Source organism: Agelaius phoeniceus, chromosome 8 (assembly GCF_051311805.1).
Source record: "Agelaius phoeniceus isolate bAgePho1 chromosome 8, bAgePho1.hap1, whole genome shotgun sequence".
NCBI classification, from domain to species: domain Eukaryota; kingdom Metazoa; phylum Chordata; class Aves; order Passeriformes; family Icteridae; genus Agelaius; species Agelaius phoeniceus.
The window spans coordinates 26014895-26034944 of record NC_135272.1 but is presented as its reverse complement, the minus strand read 5'-3'; the positions used below and the strand labels follow the sequence as shown (position 1 = coordinate 26034944).

The following is a 20050-nucleotide window of genomic DNA, read 5'->3' as shown; positions in this document are numbered from 1 at the left end:
TTGCATTAGGATTTTCCAATGTGAAGCTGTAGTGCTGTAGAGACTGATGCCCAGCTTCACAGAGGAAAGAAAAAGACTTAGATACAATGCAGGTGCTTATACTCAAGACTGAAATCCTTAATACTCCCTTCTATACCTTTAAATAGCGAAGTCTTTCACTGCCTAATTTTCACAAGCTGTAGAGCTCTCCAGCATCCTCAAAAGCAACCTTGCCTTTGCTCAGAAATGGTGGAAAATGCGCAGGGCTCAGCCCTTTCTCACACGTATGAAATGGAAAGTGTCACACAACTTGCTCTTCCCTCTGTATTCCACCTGTGATTATGCTCATGCCTATTTTCATTCCCTGATTTAACAGGTTGAGCAATCATCAGAGATGTGAGCCTCCTTCCCTGGCCCACCCTCCCCAGCTGTGTTCCGGAGCAGGCAATGCATGTGCCAAAACCTAGAAGGTGATTTCAGGTATGGAAACTGTTCCCAGGGAGCCCAGGGCCCCATGAAATGGGGTGTGTATGGTGACATCTTCAGCATTTCCTGTTCAAGTCTTGGTAGGGATTGGGCTGGAGGGAAAGATGCCTCAGATTCCACCTGAAGTGCTTTATCTCCTTAATAAGGGAAGTGAGTACATTGCTCTGGGATGAACACTGTGCTCTGGCTCAGACACAGGAAAGTCACAGAGACTCAGAATGCCAGAGGAAACGGGGGCACCGTGACTCATGGTGTAGATCAAAAGGAAGTGGTGTTATTTCTCAAAGGTGAAATAGTCAGAGATGTGTCTGCATTGAGGCTGCAGTAATGTAGGCAGGTTAATGCCACTGTGAGACAAGAACTTCTCTGCCAGTTCTAGCCCCACCCTGAGCCCCTGTTAATCTCTTATGCCCACAGTGAATCTAATCTGTATATCATCCCCCAAATCATGAACAGATCTTGAATAGTACTAGTTTTGTTTTGACCACAGAAGCAGGAATCTGAGTAGAATTCTAGCATGTTAGCTTATTCAGCCCAAAGTCTTGGATCTCTTTTTTTTTTTTTCTTTTTTTTCTGTAATTATCTTTTTTATCAGCTGGCAAAAAACAAAATGTCAAAGCAGCTCTAATTAGAGTAAATTCTCAACCACATAAGAGACAGATATGACCACAGTTACATTAGGCATTTAAATATTGTTTCTTATAACGTCTGTAAGGAATGTTTGGTTTCTTTTTCTGTGAATGTTAAGAAGATACATGAAGGTTAGGTGCCTGTATGTGTCCTGACCAGACCAGTGGACTCATAAATAGGGAAGGGAAGCTGGGACTGCAGGAAGAGACAGGCTACAGATAATGAAGGGAAAGCTCTGTGATAGATCTGTCAACATAGATAATTCCTGCTTGTCAAACCCCATCTGAAAGGCAACTTAAAATTATTAGGCCATAGAATGTTTCCTGTGAATTACAGCTAAGTGAACTGCAAGTGAAAAAAAAGGGATAACCAGATTTTTTCTGTACATTAAGCATTTTCAGGTACCAAAATAACAGCCTTCTTACACTGATTCAGGATGAACTGTAAGTACTATTTTTGAGCAGCCTTGGATTTTCTAAGTAAACTGTTCTTCCAGTACTGCTTACAGTATAATTATTGCCTATCCAGCAATACCAGAAATAAGAATGTCTTATGCAATGCCTTTTTCCTCTGGGGGCAATGTAAAATGGTATTCAGAATAGTATCAAACTGTAATGTACTTACAGGAAAAAAAAAAAATCACATAGTAAGCAAGTGTGGAGATAAGAGGGAAAAACACCCCACCCCAAACCTTAAATGGAATTTATGTAAAACTACCTGGAATATATCAGACCTATAAAAAAAAACCTCAAGGAAAAACATTTAAGCCATTGTAACTAAATAAAAAAAAAGCCAGTAGATGGCATGAGAGACCTTGAGATTCAACATAAAACTCAGACGGTCACTAAAAGCTACCCCTGCAACCTTCTGAGCTGTCTCTGGTTTTAGCCCTAACTACTGTATTTGCTGGATTCCTGAGGTTTCTTATTCATCAGCTGCACTTAGATCTGCACACTACATTTATTTTTAGGGACAACTGAAGTTCATTTAATAACTCATTCAAACATGCTGAGTAAAAGCCTGGCTCTGTTGAGTTTAACCATTGGTTTCAGTGGGGTTAGAATTGAGGATGTTTTTTTTTAATGCTCACACTGCAGAGCTGGCATTTCATTTCCAGGAAGGGTCTGGTATTAGTGGTTTTGTCCTTTCCTATCACTGCTGCTCCTTTCTCTGGAGCAGAATGATCCTGCTTTCCTGAGATTCACTGTGTCATTTAAAATTAGTGAATCAAAAGAGCCAGGTCTGGTGGACAAAAGGTTTGTTGTCTTTGTCTAGGACACAAAAGTCTGTGTCTCCAATAGCCTTTTTGCCTGTCTGTCTGTAATAGTATCATCCAATTCTAGGCTTTTAGGAATAATCCACTAAGGTATAACCAAAACTGACCATGAACAAATTAGGTGTATTGTTTTGATTTTTTCCAAATGTATAGTTATTTTACAGTTGGATGAATCTGAAAATGAAAACCTTCAACTTAGCAATAAAATATACTCATGTGGTTAGGAGATCTAGTGGAAAAATTTACTTTTCATTTCTAGAATCACTGAAGAACTTGCAAAAGACATATGGGACTATAAATTCATAAGCATTTCTGACTCCATCAAGTAGGTAAGTAGTCATATCTTTCTGATGCAGAAAATGAGACACAGAAGTCCCCAGCCTCATGCAAAACCACATTACAGAGCTGCAAGGGCAGGATTAGGATGCAGGCCTGGCTTATGCTTCAGTCTGCATCTTTTTTCTGACACTTAAAAAAAAAGCAATACTAGAGTACCATAATTGCAAGATTATATTACTTTGTTACTGCAGTAAAGTCCAGAATTCATTAATACATCCAGTTGAGGAGCACTAGGAATGAAAAGTGGAATGCATGAAAGCTCAGCCTGTGTAGTATGCATTTTAATACTCAGTTGGGTACATAGTTTTGGCTTGCTTTATAAGATAGGACAGGCATGATTTCCAAATGAGGTTTAAATCTGGACTGCAGATATTCTCCCAGATGGGTTGGAAATGTCTGTGTGGTGCATTAGAAATTCCAGAAGGGCCTTTTCACACTTGTACTGCTAATGTTCTTAATTCCTTTGGCAAAATGAGCTGGTTCTCAGTCCTGCTTTGCTGTGCACACTACCAACCTCATGCTTTTCTAACGTTCATTACATTGTGATTTTACAGCTGCAGTGAAGCCTTCCAGGCAGCCAAAGGCATTCAGCTGTCCCAGCAAGAGGGCACTAAGGAACAGGAGCTGGCCAGAAAAGAAAGTTGCCCCTTGGAAGTGGAAATGGGAGCTGTGTCCCAGCCATGCCCTGTGCAGAGCAGAGAAAGGTCTGCGCCTGGGCTTTACCTGCTTTCCCCCAGGTTCAGCCTGCACCCCAGCCCAGGCTGCAGTACTGGTGGGGTGATGGTGAGTGAATTCCCAGGAGCAGAATTTCTTCTCTTACTAATGGCTCTTTGCTGTTACTAAGCCCCTGTTTTAGTAGTTGAGCATGAAACTTCATTTTTCTTCTCCCCCTACTACCTTTGTCTTATCTGAAGTGGTTGACTGGCAAAAGTTTCTTTTTTGTAAACAAGAGGATTAAAGAGAGAGGTGTTGGATTAAAGATGACAGTCTGATCCTGTGAAAGTCAATGTCAAATCTCCCATAAGCCACAGTGAAAACAATACCAGCAAGAAAAGAGCTCTCCAGGTGTAAGACTAGTGTGATTTTAAGGGAAAGTGGAATGCAATATTCTTCATCTCCCCTCTTGTTTGAGGTATCTGTTTTGCAATCTAGCTCTTCTGATGAGTTAGGAAAACACAGCTTTTGTACAATTTGTGAATGCTTTATTAAAAATAAAAACACAGGGCAAGGATTCATGTTACTGGTCTTAGTTTGGATATCCATGCATGAAGAAAAGCTGTTGAATAGAGCACTGGGTATTTGCATATATTCTCAAACACAATGCACAGACAAAGGCTGGGGGAGGAGAAAGAGGCAGGTAACTGCCTTTTGCCTTTGTAGGTTGTCCCCAGGAGAGAGGCTTGGGGCAGAGGCAAATAGCCTTTCCCCAGAGTATGCATCAGGCATCTGCTTTGAACAAACTTGTAATGGCTTACTCTGGAAGTAATGATGTTATGGCTGTACATGGAGAAAAACTGGGCCTTTTCTGAGAGTTGGTGGCAAGCTGCAACTCTAGAGAGAGCAAAAGGAGTACCTCCTTACATTACTCACGCTTCTGCTCTTGAAAGAAAAGCACTGTGAAGTGTTATGCTGTAATTGTTCAACTATTTAGCCTTCAATAATTTTTCTGATAGATCAGTTTTTAGTTAGAAAGAGAAGTCTTTTCTTTAATGACACTTTCCTGCCAGGGTTTGGGTTCAGCTGTACCTTGCCCATGCTAAGGCTTCTCTTGGAAGAGCGTGCTGGCTGCTATTGACTGCTGTGGAAAACACGGCATGGTTCAGTGCACGGCTGATTTGTGACACAGGGTGAAGAGATGCCATTGCTCGGGGGTTTGAAGGTGCCTCCTATTCCTGGTCCCCTGGGGTGGGAGGGAATTACCTTTCTGCACAGTGAAAGCTAGCAGATTGACTCTTCACTGGTTAAACAGAGTCTGGCTGTCCTGCTTGTATTTTATTTTAGCTTTATGGCGCTATTGATCTTACATATCTTTCTATATATTGCTTTCCGGAGTATTTGGAATGCTACTTGATGTATTATTGTTCCCTGAAGTTTTTGAAGCCATCATTTTCATAAATATACAATAGGAGATGGTAAAGCAAAAAAAAAAGTTCCTATTCACACTTTTAGTTAGTTCATGAAGCAACAGCACATCCATTGAAATTTAAATGAAAATGGGGACTGTGTCACACACTATAGCTCTCTGGAAAGCTACAGTGGGAGTCTAGCAGTCCAATTCATTCCTTTGTAGAATGTACTAAGGCTAATGGTCTTGCTGGGAGTAAAATATATTTTTTTGCAGAGCGGTTCCAGGAACAGACGTTGCTCTTTACCAGAACACATAAAAGAAAACAAATGCTTACTGTGTCTTTAGTATGCTAAATATGAAATTCTTTGCACAATGGAATGTTAGCAGTAGCCGTAATCATGTTTTCCTTTCATCACCTAGTGAACATAATTTTATGAGCGGACTGCTGTAATTATATCTCAGATAAAAGGGAGCAGAATTTCTGTATAATATTATAGTTGGCCTGATTGTTTTGTTGATAGGGAAAAATAAAGAGAGACCACATGAATACTTATTTAATGAACATATTTATTAAGCAGTGCAGACTGTACATAATGCATTTGACTTTGCAGTAGACTTACTTCCTCCAAACACCTTTCTTAATATTTTACTACAGCTATTATGTTCCCTTCTTATCTGTCCAGCTATTCAATTATTTGTGTAGTATGTCTATAGCACAATGCCAAAACGTTTAGCTTAACTACAGCTGCCAGTGCAGGTACAATCAATGTCAGCATCCACAGACTCCACAACATCCTCAGCCGCAGATTTCTTATCGCTGCTTTTCTGCCATTCCAACAGGCTTACAGCAGTTTCTGTCAGAAGAGTGAAGCCATTGTTAACTAACATCAAGCAAATTAACACATTTCAAAGAAATACTGTTTTGATGGCTGTCAACTCCCTCATCAAGTAAAGAATGAAATCCTGCCCTCACGACTGACATCTAACTGAGTCATTGACTTGGAACAGGATTTTCACCCATGATATAATTACTGTAATACTTCCCTAAAACCAAAATGAATTACATTTCACGAAACACAAAGGCAAAAGGAGGCTGTGAAAGTGCTGGAGGTAGCCCCTGTCAGTGTAAGACCACCACGTACCAATCCACATCAGCAATCACTTCTGTTAGTGCTGCATATCACTGGGTATTTCTGCTGACTATTTGTTGAAGTTCATTTCTGAAGGGTAAGCCCTTTGGAGAATTTTCAGAGGTTCATAAACTTCTAATTAAAGTTTCCCATATACTGTGAAATCTGGCAGAGCATTCTCAGTTGCAGTATTAACCTTACCACACTGCTTTATCAACAGCAGCTTGAATAAGCCATATTCCTTAATGCTGAAATAATCTAAATGGAATAATGATATTCATCCTCCCAATAAATATTCCTAGCTAGTTGGAGGTTTATCATTGCATTGGAAGAATATTAGGATATCCATTTAGATTAAGTTTGTATAATGAGAATGGATAAAGCTTTCATAATTTCACTTCCATTTGTTTTATTCCTTAGTTGGACAGTACATTTATTAAATGCCATTCCTCATCACAGGGAAATATGGACACTGCTGTATGAGTTCAGGTTGCATCAGTCACTTATCTTCTGAAAGGTTAACACTCCCCATGGCTAAATTACTGTCCAACATTAACAGCAGGTTTTGCATAATAAACTGGATAATAAATACTTCCCAGAAAGATGTTGGAGATGTTTTTAAAATGTATATTTTATTTTCAGGCTCTGAAATGAGAAATGCTGTGAAATGTCTGAATTCTGGTTTTTATATACATTATGTCTCTTACTCTTGGCCCACTGTGGGTCTGAGCACATTCTTATCCATGTAGGAAATGGTTTCCTTGCAAACTGGATTGTGGGTGAGTAACTGATCCCCATGTAACTGATCCCCTTGTGGCATGTTTGAAATATAAACCAATATGTGGATTTAAACTTGGAGTGATGCCTGCCTCGGTCAAGTTCCTAGGGCCACAGTCTTGCTGATTTGAGGGCAACAGGAGAAATTCTGCATTCTTGTACTTCATTTTATCCTTGCTCCACTGCAAGTGGGGTCCTTGACAGTGATGGGGTCCTTGAATTTTGAAAGAGCAAACTATCATGTCTGAATTGTCACATAAAGAGTTGAGAAAAGTTCTTTGTCCTGTGCATGTGTGTTCCTAGATTGAGAAAGATGAAGATTTCTCCTGCTTCTACTGCTTCTCCAAGTCATTCGACAAAGAAAGAAAGAAAGAGTAGTTTTTAAGTCCTGGCCTTGTATTCCTATTGATCTTTAGTCTAAGAAAAAGCAATAAATTTAGCAAGCTAAAGAATGATAAATGGAATCTTTTTCTTCCTCCTCTTTTTCTGCTTCCTCTTCAGGAAAATAAATAAGCATACAAATAAATAAATAAACAAACAAGGTCTTGATTAGAAGTATTGCCAGCAGACTCCCCAGTCTCTGCTTCAGTAAATGAACAAGAGAATGCTGCAGTTGCTCTGAAAGCAGCACTGGCTGCAACAACTAACATTTTTTTTTTCTGATTTTCCTCTTTTCTCAAACTGTTTTGTGAGAGAATGAGACAGCTTTATTATAGCCTAATATTCTAAGGCAGTGAGTGGTCTGGGGTTGTGACACTTCAGAGATACAGACTTGGATACACAGTAGAAATCTGTGAAACATGGATATAACAAGATTTTGGAAGGATTTTTTGTAGAGGGTGGGTTTTTCTATTTATGAAAGAAAATGCATCCATTCTCATCTCAGGGTGCCACCAAAACTATTAACACTCTCTCTGTGCTACTTGCTGAATAGGCTGTGGCAGATATTTGGCTATTGTAGAGAGACATCCTCTCTGCTTTTCTGGGCTGATTCAGCACATTGCTGATATAATAACACAACCAAAGTGCAAAGTTCTACACAGACATTTAAATTCAGACATAAAATACCCTGCCCTTTCCAGCCCTACTCAACACAGGGGTGCATTGGCTCCAGTGAAACTACACTGGATTATCTCAGCTAACCATGGATTTGGCCAGCAATGGTTAAGAGAACAAACCACTTCAATAGATACTTCCTAATGTTAGGGTTCCCGGTAAGTTATATAGGTAATTAATTAAAAGATTTAGGAAAGAATGCTCCAGAAACATCTGTGGGTTCCAGGTTGGATTTTCCTTTCATGATTACATAACTTCAGTGTGAAACTGTATTAGACAGTGCCTTATATCCTGGTATAAATGAAATGAGAAAAAGGAAAAGGCTTGCAGTTTTTTGTTTCTCTTTTTTCTTTTTCTTTTTTTTTTCTTTATCTGGGGCATGACTATGTGTGTATAAAATACCTTAAAAACCAAACCATTTTCTGTAACAATTCCAGCAATGTGGTTTTGCTGATGAATTGCACAGTGGCATAGCATGGCAGTCTAACTACAGCACTCATGTCACACTACCTGACTGACTTTCAATTGCCTTGCCTGCCCTGGTCTACACAAAATTGCAGGCTGTAATGCACATAAAAGGACTCAGTGTTGCTTATCTCAACTTTATGGAGATCCTGAAGACATGACAAATTTTATTTTGTGATTTTATTGATCGCTGCTGCCCCTTTTACCTCCTCAAATGTTTTTCTCAGATGATGCTGCCTGCCATCACCTAACCTAGCTTTTAGCTGGCCAGCACTGTCAGCAGCTATAGCAAATACTAATGGGATTTAAAACAGCAGCTGAGAGAGGAGCCGGAGCAGTACAGGTCTGTGCATGGCTGTGCTGTGTTTTGTTCTTTGGAGTGCTCTGACAGCTCCTGCAGTACGTGACACACAGAGGGAGAAAAACACTGTACCTTTTGGGAAGCAGTGGAAGCCAACCTTTACTGAAGCCTTTTCACTTGGAGTACAGTCTTTCATACATTTCAGTACTGGGTCAACAGAGTAGCAGGTAGATTCCTCACCATCAATAGTAGGGTTTCGATTCAGCTTCACATAACTGCGCTGCAGCTTGCACCCTAAGAGGAAAAGGAAAGGTAGTTAAAATTGTAGAAATAAATCCCAATCGATCCTTGCAATAATAAAGGTCCATATTTTCTCTTAAGCTTTTATTAAAACACAGGTATCTGACAAACCATTTTTACAGTACGAGGTTATCAAGATAGGACAATAATAAGTTGAGGAAAGAGTCTGAAAGGGGAGCTATTTTTAAAATCTAATTGCACAATAGAACCCAAATGGAATCATGTATACTCAGTTTTTTAGAACTACATAATACACAGAAAATAACCTCTCATGTCTGAAAGCTATTAAGAATAGATACTGCAAACACAATGGCTACTTCATTGCATTAGGAAAAATGTCAACCGTAGTGAATAGATAAAAAAGGGCAGCATTTATTTAATAACAACAAGGATAATTTTTGTATTGGATGATTTTTATAATGCTGCAATTATCTCACTAGAAAGGTATAATGTAACTTAACAGGATGCCAGCTACGACTCTGTTTTCTGACACACAGATAAGAATAATTCTGCTGCCACTTAAGTCAAGGAGAAAGCAACCATTAACTTCAATAAAATTATTTCAGGTCCAAGGTAAATGGAGACCTACCAAACAAAACTGTATTGATATTTTGGGAGTCTAACATTGTTTTTCCGGCTGCGTGTGAGATGAAGCTCTTTACTGTAGGAGTAGTTCTAAATATTTTCCTGAGATTGCACCCTCACATGGTGCAGAACAATAATGAATTTTTTTGCACTTTGGAAATTTACATGAGTGTAGGATCTGACACTCTATTCATAGTCTGCACCTTGTGTGGTGAAATTAAGTCTGCACACAACAGCTGAAACTGTTTTGATACAATGGTGAAAATCACATGATTTTTTTTCCTGTAGGAGCAAGATTAGGGCTGATTTTGCCTCTCAAGAAAAAAAGCTACTCAGTGTAAGAAATAAAACCCAATTATTTAACATTGAATTGCACATGAGACAAAGACTTTTGCTGGAGTATATATTCTCTATATTCACAAGCAGTGTTTTAAACAGTCAGTAGTTAATAAAGTTAAAATGGATGCATATGGCTATTGAAATTTCTAAGTAAAAAGTATCTACTGCTTTAAAAAAAATATTTTCTAGCTCCTGGCAGAGGAAAAGTGAAATCATAAGCTATCCAAGCATAGAGTTTTTCCAGATTCACTCACCACCAGAGCAGGTTTCTTCTAGCAGTACCCATGAATGAACAAACGCAGAATAGCTGTGTGCCAGCCTACGGTTTGGCATGAGCAGCTCATTTTCCTTTTCTCTGTCATTGTTACCACAAACTCCACAGGTCTTTCCTCTCATCCACGAAGCAACTGTAACCTGCAAAGCAGCACATCTTTGTAGTGAATGCTGAAGTGTTGGTATGTCACACTGGCAAGGCGCTAGGCAGAAAGAAAGCAGTAACCTTGAAAGTAAGTGCAGTACCTTAAGATTTACACCATCAAAAGTCACCTTCTTCAGTCCGAGTTCTGGAACTTCCACGGTAACTGTTTTTCCATTTTTATAAATTTTAACAATGCCTGTAGAAAGATGGTGAATCATAGAGTGATCATCTTAAATGAATGGAGGAACTGTGTAACACAGAAGACACCACAATGCATTTTCCTTCACAATGATCATTTTGCTGCTACAGTTAAATATGTATATTTAAGTGGAGAGGAAAAACAAAAATAGAAGAAATAATATATTTTCAAAAATATTCTACTGCTGTTACCTATAGTGGGAACTGACTTCTGTAGCTAGTATGCTAAATTTTGAAATTATAATGACAGTCGTGGTGCTCCAGCTAAATGTCTGAATTAAAGCATCTCTCTGTGACTATAACATGAACTTTTTTTCTGAACAATCACCAAGCTGGGTATATGATAAGAAAGCGCTTTGTTCACCTGTCATTTATGCTGGAGGAGTAGAAGTAAGAGTATATATACTACAGGAATCATGAACATAAGTCACTACAAAACTTAAGAAAGTAGTCCTTAGTTTTCTCTTTGAATTAATTCCACTTATGTTTTCATTACACTGAGATTTTTCTGTGAAATTTATAAAATCTTGATATTTAGCTCCCAGGTCAGTCGTGGAAAACTGGGTATCACAGCTTACCTTTTGCATACTCAGAACCTCCACTGTGTGATAAAACTCGTTCTTCATTGTATGCCACAAGGAGAGATGAATTTGAGGCAGGACAGATTGTGATGTTCCTTAAGAAAAAGCAAAAATAAAAGAGAATAAATTAGTGGTTAAATATGAAAAGTATAGATATTTGTGACTATCTGAATTTGAATTAATGAACAAGCAGTTTTCTTTCCAAAGTGCAAAATTCATTGAGACTGTGGGCTTTAATAGTCAACTTTTAAAGAAAAGACAGTATGGGCACTTAGTGAGCAATTTATCAGATATTGGTGGTTGTGGAATTCAAGACAAGAGTAACTACACCATAGAGCCTCAGACAAGGATTCCTTCTAGAAATTCTTTCCTTCCCATATGTCTTATTGAGAACCAGTTTCAGCTAGAAACTAGATATCTCTTACTCCTAGAGTGACTCCCTGAGAAACTTTGTACCTAATTTCTAAGCCTCAGTATAAATCACACTTACGCTGATGTTGTATTTATGTGAACCTCTCTTGAGAAAGATTGAGGATCAACCTTTCTTGTAGAAATGATGAACTTTGGGTATTCAGTACAGTCTTGAACCACCACCAGGTTGCAGCTTTTATTGAAAGAATATGAATGGCTTACACGATCAAATGTTTTGAAATCTCTCTCCCTGATTTCACACGTGGCTGCAAGAAAAAACCATAAATAAATGGCAGATGTGACCACTGTAAGCGTTGCTGTGAAGTACTGAAAGACACCTCTATGAGATTGAACTACCCAGCAAACATGAAGAAAACTTCACCTCCTTGGCAGAAGCCAGAGTCTGTAAGGACATGAGAACACTACAAAATAGCTACCTGCTGTAGATTATACCAGTATCGATTTTGATTACGTGCCAAACACAAAACTCGAGCTAACAGGGAATAAAATGTACAAAATTCTTGAGGAACTGGATTCCATAACAAACTGTGATAAAAACTCCCCATTTCCCACAGAAGTGCTAGACACCAACCAGGAGGAACTTATGTGGCTCCTTTTTGAATAAAATAAACTGGACAGAAAATAATGTGGACTCTCCAGTGCCCATCACCTGACGCCTCTCAATGCAGATCTGGCACCTTCTTAGGAGGGGCAAAAGACAACCTCTAGTCCTTGAAGACACAAGTGATTCCCAAACTCTGAATGTTTACAGTAGTTTGAAGCCTCTTCATTCACCTGCCAAAAAGCCTGCTTCTCTGTGAGGGAACAAGCTGCTGGAAGCAGGGCTCCAGATACATGCTATGCTTTCCTGTAAGACCTTTAGAAGGAAAGGCAAGGCCCAGCCATGGCAGAGTATGACCTACACACATTGCTTATTCATGAGACAAACATATAAGTAACATTTACATTGATCTTCTTGTGCTATTTGTGAAGCTATTTCAGGCAATAAATTCCAGGCAGTGATATCTCGAGTCTCGTAAGCTGGAGATGGGCCTAAGGGCAGAGTGAATGGCAATCGGAATCCCTGACAATAAAGTGTTACCTGAAAAATCAGAAATGAAAATACATTAAGATAAATTGAACCATATGCTCAAGATATGACTGCAAAAACCCCCCACTCTTATCTTGGAAAAAAAACCCCCTTGAAGATGCATTTCTACAATTGCAGTTGTGTTAGTCTCGACAGCTTCAGCTTTTGTGAGAAATCATTATCATCTCTTCTAGTCATACTTGACTTTTTGAGAAAATTTTAAGAACACTGAAAAGTAACTGATAGAGATGAGTTTAAATGATATTTGAATTACTTCTTAAAAAATAAGCTAACAAGTTGAGTAACTGAGATGATGGATGTGTTTGGAAAAATGAATCTCATCTATTAAGGGTTGAAAACTGGCATGTTCAGTATTGGGGTAAGATCCTCCACTGTAGCTACAAATTATATTTGCCAGGAAAATCAAATGAATGCCTAATGCACTGACTTCCTCATGATCACATAGTAAAGATCCTGCAGTACTGAAGCACTGTGGTGGGTTAAAGACACACAAGTTTCTGTGTATGAACAGCTAGCTGTTATTAAGTAGCCAGAGATCCATAGGGGAAATTATAAAGAGGTGCATAGGAACTTAGTGGACAAGGACCAATTAATTAGTGGGACTCTGCAGGCCAGGCCTGTGCAGGCTCCTGTAAGAGGGTGGGTGCCTGCTCCAGTTTGGTTAGAGCAGAGTTGCATTTGTGGCTGCTCAGACCGGTCACATCAAGCATAGCTACTGCAGGTGTGGGGCTGCAGTGCCAACACACACAGGTGCTGTTTGTGGCTGCTGCAGAGTGCAAAGTGCTCTCAAGGCCTCCTCATCTGTGACCCTTGTTCAAGAACTAGTCAAACTGGGTAAAAATGCAAAAAGGTGTGAGCGCAGAGCAGTCATCCCTGAGACAATTTGGTCTCACTGCTGTTCTCAGAATGCAATTGGACTACAGAGCCTGATTTTGCAATTTTTGACTACAGAATGCAATTGGACTACAGAGCCTGATTTTGCAATTTTTGACTACAGAGCTTACTATGTAAGGGAGCTGTTGTATGTATTTGAACACCCACCTCCTATAGTCAGGTATATAGCAGATTCTCTAAAAGGGAATATTTTGCTTTTTGTTTCTTTATGTTGAGTGTCAAAACATTCTAAGTTGAAAATCATTCAATGTAAGGAAAATGAAAATAAAAATTTAACGTACCTCAGGAGCTTTAATTACTGTATCAATTGTTCGTGGAGATGTTGCAGCTGCTCTAACTATAAATTCATGAGATGGATTTCTCTGATGTACTTCTGAGAAGCCCAACACGAGTGCTGCACCAGGAATGTATTGCATGAATCTAGAGATAAACAAGATGTGACAAACTCAGGTGCAGGAACAAAAGCACACATGGGATGGTGAGGGCTACTGGCAGATCCAAAAACTCAGGAAAAAATGGAAGAACTGAAAAGTTGAGGAAATATTACTTTGGGTCAAATTATATGGTTGATTTTATTGAGAAGAAATACACTGGTTTTATTTTGCCTATTTAGAATGGTTATTTTTTGAGACTGAATAGAAGAATATTTTAAAACAAAAAGGCATTTTGAACTGAAATAGAAAATAATTTAATATGGAAAATGAAATCAAGCATACTTTTTAACTATTTGGAGGTTATAATTTAATATGAAATATGTGGAAAAACTAGACCACATCCATAAAATATTTGTGTACCACTGAACTTGTGGTTACCATCCAAGCACTGCCCAGACAAGTATTTTTGGGTTGAAAAATTTCATCCAGTTCTTTCAGTGTTTTTCAAAAGCCAAGTAGGGTAAAAAAGTCAAATAAAAATTTAGGAAATAATGAATTACATACTCTGTGCTTGTCTTTTTTATCCAGGATGGAAGCTTTCCCCATTGCACCTTCAGCTGTGCAGCTGGCTTCCTTGCCAGTTGTCCAGTGGTAGTCACTGCTTCTATCCTGTAATCCTGGCACTCCTTGCCCCATCTCAGTCTGGCCTTTGTAAACAGGGAAACAGTCACCCAAAGTTCAGAAAAGAATCCCAGAATGAACCTTGACCATTTCAAAATGCAAAATTTTCTTTCACCAATTTATGCATCGATCCTTCATATTTCCAATCTTTTACTCTAAACAGGCTCACAGAGAAATTTTGATTTGTTCATGCAAAATCTGAGGCATGGTAGGAAAAATATTTTCTGGTCTGTGCAAAACTACATACACGTGTTCATGTCTCAAAGAAGCTGCAAAAAGCATGTTGAGATTTCCTTAGATGTGGTAACTTCTTAATCAATATGTATTTTTTCCTAGAAGAAGACTGCACTATAATTTCTCTTTTCTTTCCCCAAGACCTCTTGATTTGAACCCACCCCACTTTCTTCAATAGTGAATATCATGCTGAATTTGTTAATCACAGCTGCAAAAAGCAGAGATTTATAAATTGTTGCACAAACATCTCTTGTTCTAAAAAACTCATGGGAAGCACAGCACAGGGATATGCAAAAAAAGTAAGGAAAGGACCTTTTCCTTCACTTAATGATGCTCTCTTTGGCATCAACCCGTTACCCAACTTTGCTTTTTCCATCTTTTCATATAAATCCTAGGAAATACAATGTAAATATATTTGAGTTATGAGTCTTTTGAAATCACAGAACAGTCTGACTTGGAAGGGACCAATAAGGATCATCCAGCTCCATCCAGAAAGAGTTCAGCTCCTGAGTGAATGGCCCATACAGGGATCAAATCCAGTGTCCTGTCCTTAGTGTTAACAACACCCTGCTCTAAACAGCTGAGTTAAACTTGGGGTCAATAAATTATATACAGAAAACCAGGCAGATTCCCAGACAAGAAAACTCATAGTAGAACAGATAATAAATAGTGATGAAGAAGTCAATTTTTCAATTTTTTTAAATACTTCTACTGGTTATATTTTGATTTATCTTGAAAATCAATATTTTTTGCCAGAGTTTGAAGTGTGCATTTTTTTTTACTATCGTCTATTTTAATGGTGAAATATTTTCTGAAACTTCCTCAACTTGATGAAACATTTCAAAATAAGTATGCCTTTCCTGTTTAATACTCTTAATCAGCAGATTCTCTGTGCCTGCTCTGGGCTTTGTGGGTGTCTCTCTGTGCAAAGCTGCCTGAGCACTTACCTGTGCTTTCAGAGGCAGTATCACAGCATCAGCACATGCTTTCCAATTGGTTTCAGCCAGCTGAACCACAACCAGTTGCACATCAACTTTGGCAGCATCAGAACGAACATATGCTGTGGCTTGATAACCTTGATTTCTGCTGTCACTCCTCACTGCCTGCGCCACAATCGTGATGCCAGGTGGAATTACGTCTCCCAGGAAGTTGCGCTGAAAAAGAGCCCCCGACCATCTGTGTTTAAGGATTCCTGTGTGCTCACCAGAGAGCCTGCAGGCCAGTTAATGTGCACTGATAGCAGGCAGCAGCCCTTGTCCTTCATCACCTTAGTTTGCAGTACATCTATATCCACAATAGTTAAGGATGAATTTGGTTGGAAACCTTATTGTTCAAAGACGTGATTATTTTGATGAGGGATCCAAGATGCTTCCAAGCTGTCTTTGTGCATATAGCAAGGTTTTGTTCACTATGGTAAGGTTTCAAATAGTTGCCACAATGTGTACTAGAGACATTCAGAGTAATATACACATTCACAACTTATTTTACTATACTACAGTTTCTTCAAGCCAATCAAATATTTTGAAATCCTGCTTAGTAGCAGAGTTTCCCATGACATTGCCTGCATTTGCAGAGCTATTTGTTCTATTATTATGTAGATACCTTTATGCAGTACAATTATAGAATACTGTGTGCATAATAAAGGTAAAAGCAATCTGTGCTTAATGGGCCTTCACATTTACCAATCAGTAATGTCCATGGAAAGTCTGATTTTAGTTATACTCTGCCTGCACTCATGACCTCCAGTCCTCATTTAAAAATAATTAGGCAGACTTATTTATTTCTTCCTCATTTTTACCTAAAGCAACTGATTTTGTATTCTGGGCTTTCACAGGAAAAAGAAAATTATTTCCTCTTTAACTCACAGCTACATTCCCTTCAACATGTATAATTTCCAAATCCAGGGTTTCACATACTGCAAACACCTTCAGAAATGAAGGAAAGGAAACAGACAAACCTGAACACAAGGGGATTTGGAAAAAAAAAAAAAAAAAGAGTTTTTTGCGGGGGGAGATATCTCAATGAACTTTGGCTTTCCATTTACAGATTTTACTTTTAGTGTCCCTCCTGAGCCTAATACCTGGTTAGTGCCACCTCATCTACAGCTCCAGCTCAGCAGCCAGCTAAGCCTGGCTGCTCTGGGTACCACACAGAGTTGTACCTCACGTGTCAGGCTGGAGCCATGGCTGTGGTGATGGATGCTGACTCTTTTGCTCCTCCTGGAGTCGTGGGCAGAATTTTCTCCATGGTGGTGGTGGCTGCTGCTGCTGCTGTCACTGCTGCTGCTGCTGTTTCTGTGGCTGCTTCCCAGCTCAGAGGAAGATGATGATGAGCTGCTTGATCCTTTATGATCTGGATGCTATGAAATAAAAATAGGTTAAAAATCTATGAGGTAGCCTCCAGTTTTACAGTGTAAATATCATAATCAGAGCTATCAGCCTCCCTTTATAGGTAACGGACTTGGACATATCTAGAGTGTTATTTTTATTTCCATGTACAGACATGAATTTTGTTGGGTTGGAATGTGCCTTGTATCCACCTTGACATCTATTGAAAAAAAGACTGCATAGATACTGATTGCAAATAGCAACATCACACTGTTTGGGTCTAATGCTAGGGAAAATGAAAAGTGGCATTTCATAAGTGGTCTAATACATCCATATCCAGAAAAAAAAACATAATACAATTTTATGAATAATACTATAAATCATCTTCCTTTTTCACATGCAAGATATATAATAGCTGTACAGGTAACACCTACAAAAGCCACTCCATTATCACCCTTCTAATATATGCTAAAAATACCTCTGTGCCATAATGTGTACTGAACCTGGTTTCTGAAAAAAATCTGTGTAATGGTTTTGCCATGGCTTCCTAAGAACTGTGAACATAACTATTCCCATTGGAAAGTCCTATTGTTTTATTATTCCCCCATGGTCTTTTTTAACCTAGTTTTGGCTGCATTTGTGTGTCCTGACCCAAATTTGAGAATTGCAAGTGCTGCAACACCAAAAAAAGATGATGTGTAATAGCAAATTAGTAATAAATCTGCTTTTTTTGTTCATCATAAATATTGTTATTGGGGGTTATGGAATGGTCAAGGGAAATGGCCCAAATAAAGCCCTTCAGTAACAGGTTTGATCACATCAGCTGCAGCTACCATGGCAATGTGCACTTGAATTAGGCACCTACCCAATGGACGTGAGCAGACCTGAAGCGGAGACTGTATACTTTTGGAAGGTGATATTCCTGCAAAATTCACAAAGAAGTTATTACCTACAGGTCAGTCAAGATCACCTCCTTGCAGAAGCCAAAGTATTAGACATTTTACCCATTCTGTGGAAATGTGACCACTGCCACTGTGAACTCGGGACTTGGCATAGTTTGTCTCAGCTCCTTGGTCAGATTTGCTGCGCCGACGGGAAGCACCAGTGCTCTCACTGCTGCTGCTGCTGCTGCTACTCTGTGGTTTAGGCTTCTGCTCACGGGCACTTCTCTCTCCTTCAGCAGCACTGGCAAGTGGAAATGGTGTGGTCTTGGACTGCTTCTTAGCCTTCTGCTTTATACCAGATGCTTTGCTACTGCTGCTGCTACCTGCGCTGCCTCCGGTACTGCCTTTGCTGCTGCTCTGGCTGCTGCTACCACTGCTTCTGCTACTCCTACTGCTGTCCTTGCTGCTCTTACTACTACTGCTTTTGCTACTGCTAATATTGCTCTTGCTACTGCTACTACTACTCTTATTACTACTGCTGCTCTTGCTGCTCCTACTGCTGCTGCTCTTGCTGCTGCTACTACTACTGCTGCTCTTACTACTACTACTACTACTGCTGCTGCTGCTCTTGCTGCTATGACTGCTGCTCTTACTGCTATTACTGCTGCTCTTACTGCTATTACTGCTGCTTTTGCTACTGCTACTACTGCTCTTACTGCTACTGCTGCTGCTCTTGCTGCTACTACTGCTGCTGCTGCTCTTACTACTACTACTACTGCTGCTCTTACTGCTACTGCTGCTGCTGCTCTTACTGCTACTACTGCTGCTCTTGCTGCTACTACTATCACTGCTACTGCTGTCACTACTACTGCCACTGCTGCTACTACTGCTGCTTTTGCTGCTGCTGCTGCTACTACTACTGCTGCTACTGCCACTGCCCCCAAATGGGTAGAACTTCTTTCCTTTGGCTTTGAACTGCCCTGTTTTCAGATTTATCTGGGTGCCTCCCTGTGATGCTCTGTCATCAGAGTCGCTGCTGGAGGGGCTGCTTGTTGTACTCTCGGCACTTCCACTGGCGCTGCTGGCGCTGGATGATGAGCTCCTGTATTTTCTTGTCCCCTAGTCACAAGGGTAACATTGGAAAAAAATTATTTGTCTGCGTTCCTGCAGAATGGCATAAGACATCTCTGAATCTCTGCTGCCTTAGAAGACAAGGTGTATGCTCGATAACATCTTTGCAACACATCACAATAATTCAAAGGCAATTTCATAATAATGTGTTAAACCCACACATAAGCAGAATACCCCAAACACTTGTGTGATAAGGAGCGTGTGCAGCAGTTGTTGGCCTCACAATGACATGTAACTGGTATCAGTAATGACAATGCTGTAGCTGTCACTGTCTCTGGGCAGGTTGTGTAGTTGGTGTCAGAGCATTTTGCTGCAGTTGCAGTAGCTGTAAATAACAGACTACTTTTTTGGCCACACAACAGCTATTTTATCTCTTACAAGAGATTTTCAGAAAAGCATGCAAAACCAACCTGCTCCTTCTAATGTCTTTCACTTGCAGAAAGGATGAGTGCAAACAAAAGACCTGCCGAAAGACTTGTGTATCCAAAAGTCTGTCTTTATTTTCCACTTTGGCATAATATCTAAACAAAGGAAGCTACTTAGTAGAAGGAATAAAAATAACCTTTGTGTAATGTCTCCCACAAATTCTGAAGTGGAATTTCGCAGCAGTACCTGATCATCAGTGTCAGCAAGGATTTTCTTCACTTTTTTAATTGCTTCTTTTCTGGAAGATGCTTGTGCCTCTGGATCTTCAAATGTTACTAGACGTATCATTTTTGTAGGAGCTTGGTCTCCTGCTTGAATTGTGACTTGTATTTTTTCAATAGGTGCCTCAGTGGAAACTGAAATTGCATGGCAATTAGTATTATTGTTACTATTAGCAACTGAATGAGAGAATAAGCCATAATTTATTTAGCCATTTTTTCTCAAATATAAATGTTCAGTGATTATTATTGGTATTGAGCGATTTTGTTAAATTTTTTTCCTAATAGCTAAAGCATTTATTAATGGCAAATAAATTTTAAAATATTACCATGGTACTAGATTCTTTCAGGTCAATAAACAGAATATCAGCAGATTTAAGTCAAGTGAATTGGATTGTTTAAAGAGATAAACCATGGGTTAGAGAATTAAA

General features: G+C 39.3%; 1 protein-coding gene and 1 long non-coding RNA gene across 2 annotated transcripts in view; one reads left to right on the top strand and one right to left on the bottom strand.

Annotated features, from left to right (window-relative positions):
• Positions 1 to 361: 361 nt before the first annotated feature.
• Positions 362 to 3501, top strand: LOC143694604 (uncharacterized). The gene is made up of 3 exons (XR_013183172.1): positions 362 to 459; positions 2631 to 2700; positions 3265 to 3501. It is a non-coding gene; the product is annotated as an uncharacterized LOC143694604 (long non-coding RNA).
• A 1906-nt stretch (positions 3502 to 5407) lies between these two features.
• Positions 5408 to 20050, bottom strand: part of LOC129123934 (vitellogenin-1-like) — a 42985-nt gene continuing 28342 nt past the window's right edge. Inside the window, exons 22-36 of the mRNA XM_077182337.1 lie at positions 19588 to 19757; positions 18486 to 18963; positions 17965 to 18227; positions 17826 to 17882; positions 16795 to 16992; positions 15581 to 15787; positions 14283 to 14425; positions 13626 to 13764; positions 12306 to 12441; positions 11419 to 11605; positions 10926 to 11023; positions 10251 to 10345; positions 9986 to 10145; positions 8640 to 8801; positions 5408 to 5632 (exon numbers count right to left, since the gene is read on the bottom strand). Of these exons, the coding sequence (XP_077038452.1) occupies positions 5514 to 5632; positions 8640 to 8801; positions 9986 to 10145; positions 10251 to 10345; positions 10926 to 11023; positions 11419 to 11605; positions 12306 to 12441; positions 13626 to 13764; positions 14283 to 14425; positions 15581 to 15787; positions 16795 to 16992; positions 17826 to 17882; positions 17965 to 18227; positions 18486 to 18963; positions 19588 to 19757 (2612 nt within the window). The 3' untranslated portion in view covers positions 5408 to 5513. The remainder of the gene's footprint in view (positions 5633 to 8639; positions 8802 to 9985; positions 10146 to 10250; positions 10346 to 10925; positions 11024 to 11418; positions 11606 to 12305; positions 12442 to 13625; positions 13765 to 14282; positions 14426 to 15580; positions 15788 to 16794; positions 16993 to 17825; positions 17883 to 17964; positions 18228 to 18485; positions 18964 to 19587; positions 19758 to 20050) is intronic.